Raw genomic sequence first — 9235 nt, 5'->3', positions numbered from 1 at the left:
CCTCATTTGTCAGTTTATTGCTGGTGAAGAAGAAGATTGGTGGAAGGTTGCCTCTTATACTAATAATTATAATAATAATAATCTTTATTTATATAGCACATTTCACACAGCGTGCTCAAACATTTTAAAAGAATTAATAAAAACTAAAAAACCTTCCTTTTTCCGAGCATGCTTTTTGCGCTCACATTTTAAGCAGATGAATAAAAAACGTGAATACATTTTACATTTAAAATGATAAATAAATAAAAATGTATAGAGTGTTGAAATACATTAAGACGTGGGATTCTGTGGAACGCACATAAAGTGCTGTCAAAAAAGGAAAAGCTTGATGATGCTTTAAAATGTCCTCAGAGGTCGCCTCTGCATAAGTGAAAAATCTGCATCTCCAATGTTCTTTTTCGAGAGGTTTCAAGGTACTTTTCAGGAGTATTTCCACAGCACTGCATTAGTGCTTTTACTGAAGTATTCTTCCTCCAACAGAGAATCAAGGGAAGCCGCCGTTATCTGCAGCTGAGCGCCGCACTGATAAAAACAAAGCTGAATCAGCCGTTTATTTTTTATTTTTTCCAGACATGAGCGCTCGTGTGATTCTCAGCAGAGTGAGGCAACGTGGGAACGGACCACCTGTCACCTGCTGGTCTTAAGAGGCCGGAGACGCCGAGCCCAAAACTCACAATCCGGACATCCAGACGAGATGAGAGGCCTGTGGCTGCTGCTGGCGCTCGTGGCTGCGGCCGCCGCCGAGAGGCTCTTCACCGGGTGAGGAGAGGCGCCCGCCGTGGTTCTGATCTGTTTTCTGAGCTTTCACAATGAAATGCGGCGCTCTGAGTTCACTAGGAAGTCATTATCTCTTCATTTATACAGGCACTACGGTAATATTTAAAGCCTGCCAGGGGTGTCTATACTACAACATTGCTCCAGCACATTCCACCCTATTTGTTTTACAAATATATATATATAAAGGAGTCAGCTGAGGTGGTTCGGGCATCTAATTCGGATGCCTCCTGGCCGCCTCCCATTAGAGGTTTTTCGGGTATGTCCAACTGGTAGGAGACCTTGGGGAAGACCCAGGACACGCTAGAGGGATTATATCTCCCAGAATGAGCTGGAAAATGGATAAGCGGCTGATAATGGATGGATATATATATACTTATATATATAATATATATATATATAATATATATATATATATATATATATATATATATATATATATATATACTTTGCATTATTACATATTTGTGTTTTGCGTGTTCCTTTTCTCTTGTTTTAACCTACTTGAGCAATGAACCTTTTCTTGAATATATGTGTTATTGATGTGATAAATAGAACCACAGTCAGCATTTGTGTCCCTCTAACAACCGATTATAATAGTCAGGAAAAGATGGATAAATACACCAAAACGTGTGAACTCTGCAGCTGCTTCATAGAAAGGAAAAGGACATTTGATTCAGGTGAAGAGTGAAAGGTTTTTGTGGAATTGTTAAGTACATTTTCTCACAAAAATAAATAACCGTTAACTTTTCAAATCGAGTACTTTTAAAGTCCATTGCCTCCGTTCCATTTAGTTCAGCAAAAGAACATGCAGTCTTAGTCATTTAATACCATTATTTAGAGACTTGATTATGCGTTTGTTTTTTTATTTCCCTCCCTTGGGTGCTTTTTAATCAGCAAGTCAAATAACCAACCAAGTTGAAAAAATACATTAGTATTCAACGGGCAGAAAATGCTTGCGTTTTTTGTTTAGAGAAGGATTAAATCATAATTACAGTCGTATTAAAGGGAACAGAGTGGGAGTCATGGGTCTGGGTACTAGCTGTTCTGCACGATTAACCGCTTTTCATTTTGGTGAGCGGTGAATTAACTCTTCCGCTGCGGCTGAACTCACTCTGGAATATGAATAATGATGCTCAGACTCTGAATTTCTCCTTCCAGAGATCAGGTCATCAGGGTCAATGTGCAGTCTGAGGAACAGCTGCAGCTCCTGCAGGCTCTGGAGACTCAACAGGAGTGGGAGGTACACACACACACACACACACACACACACACACACACACACACACACACACACATACACACACACACACACACACACTCACTCACACTGTGCAAACACCTATGTACCTCAGGTTTTCTCAGCTGCTTTGTGCCAATCGGTTTCACATGAACCTTGCCAGGAATGCTGAAGGAAAATCAAGCCTCAACTTTAATAATCCACTTGAGAGTTTTCGTGGGTTGAAGGTTGACGGAGTCAGAAAGTCAGAAACTCTTTAAAACTGTTTATTTAATATTCTCTGCTCCTCCGAGTCAAACATTAATGCAGATTTAGAAGCAAGCAAGAACAATAAAAACAAGTTTTAGTTGATTTGAACCTGATTTTGATTAATACCGGGACATTTATTAGTGATTTAATACTTGTGTAAAACCTCTATTATATCTCAAAATTTGTTTTGGAGATTCAACTTCCTTGATAAAGAAGTTCATGTGACTTTCTTTTCTTTTCTCTCAGTCAAATAAATCAACAAAGATGGTGTGAGGAAGTAACAAGTAGTTAAAAACAAAGACAATTTAAATAATGTACATCATTCTACAATATCAAACACAATATATGTAGAGAGTATATGTAATTATTAATAACACAACACTTGTTTCACTTTTAAGCCATTGATGCCTGTGTTTTATGTTTTATTTATTTATTTTTAAATGTCTTGTTCTAAATTAGAATGTCCTGTCTTAATGTTTTTTATACATGTTTTTATCTGTTACTGCTGTACTGACTGATGAGTCGCCAACTTCATTTCGTCGTATGTTTTACAATGACAATAATCTCCCTTACCTTATCTTAATTAATAAAAATAAAGAATGAAAAATATAAGAACTACGTGCAAAAATGTGCATCAAACACACATAAAAATATGAAAAACTGTAAATAAGTAAATAAAAAATGCCGAACAGTGGGATCTATGAAATGTGTAAATGTAAACAGTATAAATAGTAATTAAAAATAGTATTATTGGCAGAGTATTGCACAGTTGAATTATTCAGTTCATCATTGTGTGGTTCAATGGCTTTATGAACGATAACCGTTGAGATCAATTCTAATGAAACGGAGGCGACGTGTTCTCTGGAGTATCAAGCCTCAAAAGTCCAGTCTGTGACTCCTCCTCTTCTTCTCCTCTTCTTCTCCCAGCTGGACTTCTGGCTCCACCCGGTCTCCACTGAGCTCCCGGTGGACATCCGGGTGCCTCGCTCCGCCGTGAGCTCTGTGACGGAGCTCCTCGCCGCCCACGGCGTCCCGTTCTCCGTCATCGTGAGCGACCTGCAGGTTTGTAACCGCCGTCCTCGTCCCCCGCTGATCGCGTTCGCCTCTGGTTTTCATTTGGTTTTGAGAGCGACGTTCCCCCGTGTCTCATTCAGGAGCTCCTCGACGAGGAGAAGGCCGAGATGGCGGAGAACCAGATGAAGGAGCGCAGCACCAGGAGCTTCAACTTCGGAGCGTATCATCGCCTGGAGACGGTGAGGTTTCTGATACAAACTCATGAGGCGGCGGAGTAAGAGACACACAAACACCGTATTATCACTTCATGAGGACACAGTGGCGGAAGAAGGCAAGGCCAGTTTATTTGTAGAGAACATTTCAACAACAAGGCGATTCACACAAAACCTTTAAAAGCATCAAAACATAATGCAGAAGAAAACAAGATTTACAAACAATTAAGAACATTAAAAACAGTCAAGAAGCAAAACATAGAGTAAAAGTTGCAGTGCAGTTGAAGTACTCTGATTATTTAAGTAGCAAAACTGTGAAAGAGTTTGGAAATACTCGAAATAGTACAAAAGTATTAGCCTCAAAATATACTTAGGTACCAAAAGTTATAATACTTATTAGGCAGAATAGTTTCAGAATAACATACTGTATATTGTATCACTGGTATATAATTATTGATCAACTAATGTGTACAATTAAGTAATTTTTCACTAAATTGAAGTACTTTACATACTGCTGGGCAGTGTAACCTATAATAATGCATCGTCATTTATTATTTTATTCATATTTTGTATTATTAATATTAATCTGCAAAGTAAAACTAAAGCTTTAAAATAAATGTAGTAGAGCATAAAGTTCAAGTATAAAGTACAACACATAAGTACAAGTATCTAGAAATGTTACTCAATCTAAATGTGAAGAAAAAAAGATAATACATATATATACATATATATTTATGTTTGACATGTCAAGTTATCAGAAAACTAAACTTGAGGATACAAAAATGTGAAATAATGTGTATTAAATAGAAAATATTTCTGGTATTGTTATTAGTAAGTGCAGTGGTCAAATATAAATATGTATTTCTTGAACTCGTTACCTAACTGGTGATTAGTCCACCTTGTGAACACCTGAAGTCTGTTAACACACTCCTCATCTGTCCCGTTCAGATCTACAGCTGGATGGACACTCTGGTGGCTCAGCACCCCAAACTCGTCACCAAGCAGGAGATCGGGAGATCGTATGAGAACCGGCCCATGTACGTTCTCAAGGTGGGACCCGACTCATCCCATCAACACCTGTACCGCTAACATATCTCCTCATCCAGTTCTTTTTAACACAACGGGAACCATTCTGTTGTTTCCATAGTTCAGCACTGGAGGAAACAACCGTCCTGCCATCTGGATGGACACGGGGATCCACTCCAGGGAATGGGTGTCCCAGGCCACCGGGGTGTGGACGGCCAACAAGGTACAACCTGGTTAAACACGCAGAGGGACATGTGTTCGATGTCCTCCAGAGGCCGGACACAGAACACTGTCAGGGGAAAAAACAAGATCTGTCCATAAGTTTTTATGTGATAAATTGAGCTGAAATGACTTTTAAACCCTTAAATGTGCTTTTCTTGCTCATATTTCATTGTAAATGTAATATTTTTGGGTTTTTATTTTTGGGTTGGACAAAACAAGGAATCTGAAGACGCCACTGTGGGCCTTTTTTTTTTCAGCAGACTAATATATAATAAAAATAATAACTTTAGTGACAGCCCTGATAATAAATATTCTTTATAATGATGTGCAAGTTGGGAAGATGTGTAAGTATATTATAATGATGATAGTATATTTATAATGATGTGTAAGTATATATATATATATATATATATATATATATATGCATTTCTTGCCCCAGAAAGGGGCAATACTAATATTTTTCGAGTATTCTTTGAGTATAAAACTACATTTTAGTTTTTTTAGCCTCTTTCTTTGCTCCTTTCTGGGGGGAAACAATTATATTTATATATATTATTTGTTTTCCCCAGAAAGGGGCAATACTAGAAAAACACATTTTTCGAGTGGGTCCTATAGACACAAATACATACAGACAGAAACAGCCTTACACAACAAAACATAAAGCACACAACAAATACACGGATACAGACAGCTGGCTGACCCTAAATCATCATCACATTGTTACTCTGGATCAGAACCAACAGGAGACGTCAGATTGCTTCCCTTCTACTGAGAATCTCATTCCTACAAAATAAAAGCCTCGTTCTTGTTTAGATTGCCGCTGACTTCGGCACCGACGCCTCCCTGACGTCCCTCCTGAACACTATGGACATTTACATGCTGCTCCTGGCCAACCCCGACGGATACGCCTACACACACTCCAACGTACGTCACCACTCGGCGGACACACCATGAACCTCACACTTCTTTGGTTTAATTCCTGTTTGTCGTGTTGACATGTTTCTGGTGGATAAATGTGGTTGATGTGAGCCGGTTTTACGATTTAGAGCCGAAGAGAAAGCATGAGAATTCCTGCAGTTACGTTCTCGACCGACTGAATCTGTGTTCTGATGTGCAGGACCGGATGTGGCGTAAGACCCGCTCCAAGAACTCGGGCTCCGTGTGCCGGGGGGTCGATCCCAACAGGAACTGGGACGCAGGCTTTGGTGGTCAGTAGAGAAAGAGGCGCCTCTCGTGTGACTTTTACAGATACAGAGATATAGAGATTACCCACCACGTTGATCAGTAAAGTCATTTATAGAAGCACTTCAGTTACTAGAATGAGAAACGCTTCACTTCAGGCAAAAATGGAAGCGAAAATGTATTTCTTTAAAGTATTTTCTGATTAATGGAGTGAGACGAAGAAACAACCCTTTGACTCGAATATGTCAACAAAATGAAAATCATTTTTTTAAACCCGGCTTTATCCAAAGTTTATATTTCTCTTCTGGAAATGAATGCAAATTAGCAAATATTTGATAAGATAATTCATCCTTTGCATATTTAAACATACATTTTTGGAAAACTTGTAATGCAAAAATACACTTTCCTAATGTAGGTAAACAATTGAGGAAGTTTCATGGCGATATCTACTCACTAAAATGTGTACCCTATTCTCCCCCTTCTACACAAGGAGAACATGTATTGAAAAAGAATATGAAGAAAGTGATTTTAAGGTGTAATTTATGCACTCTAATTGCATGTGGAGCCGTTGCATTGTAAAGCCTTGTATGGTGAAATGATGCCAATATTCTGACCACCGCTTCTCCAGAATAGAATAGGTGGAAATATTAGAAACACCTCTAGTAATAATAATAAACTGGCAGCCCTGTAGATGTCTGTGAGTCTCCTGCACTGCTGCGTTACGATGTCCATCTGTCCTGTTCCTGCAGGCCCCGGGGCCAGCAGGAACCCCTGCTCCGACTCCTTCCACGGGCCCTCGGCTCACTCTGAGGTCGAGGTGAAGAACGTGGTGGATCTGGTCCAGAGCCACGGCAACTTCAAGTCCTTCATCTCCGTCCACGCCTACTCCCAGCTGCTCATGTACCCCTACGGGTACACCTGCAAGAACGCGCTCCACCAGGCTGAGCTGGTAAGGAGGGGAAAGAGACAGTTATGAGGAGGCACGTGGCAAAATATCAAATATAAGTCTGAAAACAGGGAGTTATTATAACCCGATTTGAGAACGTCTGCCTCTTTTATCCTTCAATAAGTTTAAAAAGCAATATCCGGCCTTTTGACTACTTTGACAGCCTGAGCTGTTACGATTTCTCATCTCATTAAAGTTTTATTGCTTAAAAATTATAAAGTCATCACTACTGCATATGACGAATGATCTCCCTTAACTCAGCCAGGAATCCTCTTTTTCTGCGACGCCGCTTCCCGTTTTTGTGAATATTAACATTGAGAAACTGCCTAAACAGTCCTCATGTGTATCAACGCCCTCAGAGGCAGGTACAAATTAGAGGCACTTGTACTTTGAGTATTTCCATTTTTATATGCAACTTTATACTTAGAGAGCTTTCTTACTGAGAGCTTTAGTTTCTTCTGGGATGACAGTTTTTCTTCCCCTTCCTGTCCAGTGAGAACCTCATATCTCCAGATGTGTTGATGTTGAATGTGTGTGATGAAGTGAAGGATGAAGTGTTTCCTTCATGTGTTGAGAAAATCCTCCTCCTCCTTCAGCTGAATACAGTCTTTAAAAAGCCTCTTGGATCAGGTGGAAAAAGCACCGTCACAGAGCTGTAAACAGGTTTTTCTACATACGACGATGACGCAGTTAAAATAAACATCTGCAGCAGTGAAATGCAGTAATATTCACCCAGAAGCATCTTATGGTGGTAAAACACTGATAGGAAACATTTCACTGCACAAAGAGTACTTTTATATTTCATATTTAAGCACATTTAGCTGATAATACTCGCATACTTCAAATGGTTTGAAGGCAGGACTTTTCCTTGCAGTGGAGTATTTACACAGAGTTGTACTGCTACTTTTACTTAAGTAAAGGGTCAGAATACTTCTTCCACCCCTTACTGCAGTAATACAGTATTCCGGTCCTTGTTTTTGTTCCTCATAGGACTCCGTTGGCAGAGCCGCCGTGCAGAAGCTCACGTCTCTCTACGGCACCAGATACAAGGTCGGGAGCATCTGCAACATCATCTGTGAGTAACTTCTTTTTCTTCTCAACTTCTCAGCACCTTTTTAATTTGGGCTGGACCGTTACGGCCAAAATCATGATCACGATTATTTATTTATTTTAGGAACAAAATTATTTTTATTGCATTCTTTATTCTTCTTCCTCTTCTTCCTCTTCTTCCTCTTCCTCCCAGACCAAGCCAGCGGCGGCAGCATCGACTGGTCTTACAACCTCGGCATCAAGTACTCCTTTGCCTTCGAGCTGAGGGACACCGGCCGCTATGGTTTCATCCTGCCGGCCAATCAGATCATCCCCACGGCCTCCGAGTCCTGGCTGGCTCTGAAACACATCATGGAGTACGTGCGTGATCATCCTTATTGATCGCCGGGACCGGTGGAAGGAGGACGCACTTTAAAATCAATCGACACACAACGACTTTATCATCTTTCTCTACCGATGTTTAGACATCTGACTTCAATGTTGACCAATAAAGTCGTGAATATTTTTTGCGTGTCTTCTTCTTTTTTTTATCTTTCTGAATTCAATTAGCTTGCTACATTTGGAGAATAATTTTCTTAAATACTTAATGTTGGTTTTAATTACTTGGCACTTTCTAACTAATTACTCCATCAAATTATGTTAACGCTAACAACAGTATTAGCTGTTATTAAAAGAGTACTCAGATCTTTTACGCTTACAAGTCCCAAAAGTACCAAAGTACTCATTATGGATAATGGATCATTTCAGAATAATATATATTATACCACTAGATCACTAGAATATATCGCTAGATTATAACTAGCAATATTTTATGTGTACTGTATACACTAACTCTTTTAATGTTGCAGCTGGTTAAGGTGAAGCTAATGGAAATAACATTATATATCTTGATCTATAATGATAATTTATTATTTGATTTACATTTTCATACATAGATAATCATTCTAAAAAATCAATAATCCAAATCTGCAAAGTAACTAATGTTGTCAAGTTAATGTAGTGATGTAAAAAGTATAGTGGCATGAAATAAATAACAAAAAGTACAAAAATACCTCAACATTTTAAGTACAGTAAGTAAGTTAGTTGTTCTTTGAATCCACTACATTTCACTTTTTACTGCACTACATTTCATTTAAAGCTTTACTAGTTACTTTGCAGATCAAAAGGATAAATATAAAGTATTAGATACTAGTACTAGTAGATTTTGAGTTCTTATTATGGATTTAAGTACCCAGCAGTATATTACAATTAAACATATTAGTGCATTAATTACTATAATTCAATAATACCATGTGTGTTATTCTAAAATGAGCCATTCTG

The 9235-nt window shown here is 38.8% G+C and overlaps 1 protein-coding gene across 1 annotated transcript; it reads left to right on the top strand.

Moving 5' to 3' along the window:
* Nucleotides 1-694: 694 nt before the first annotated feature.
* On the top strand, nt 695-8360 carry cpa4 (carboxypeptidase A4; the record flags this gene model as incomplete). The annotated part of the gene is made up of 11 exons (XM_079223539.1): nt 695-759; nt 1936-2017; nt 3191-3325; nt 3418-3516; nt 4438-4539; nt 4637-4738; nt 5551-5661; nt 5855-5945; nt 6669-6868; nt 7856-7940; nt 8109-8360. The coding sequence occupies 11 exons, from the start codon at nt 695-697 to the stop codon at nt 8294-8296; spliced, it is 1260 nt and encodes a 419-aa protein (XP_079079665.1). The 3' UTR covers nt 8297-8360.
* Between the last annotated feature and the right edge of the window lie 875 nt (nt 8361-9235).

Source organism: Taurulus bubalis (genome assembly GCF_910589615.1).
Source record: "Taurulus bubalis genome assembly, chromosome: 9".
NCBI lineage: Eukaryota > Metazoa > Chordata > Actinopteri > Perciformes > Cottidae > Taurulus > Taurulus bubalis.
Note: the sequence above shows the minus strand (reverse complement) of the source record. Positions and strands in the feature narration are given on the sequence as shown.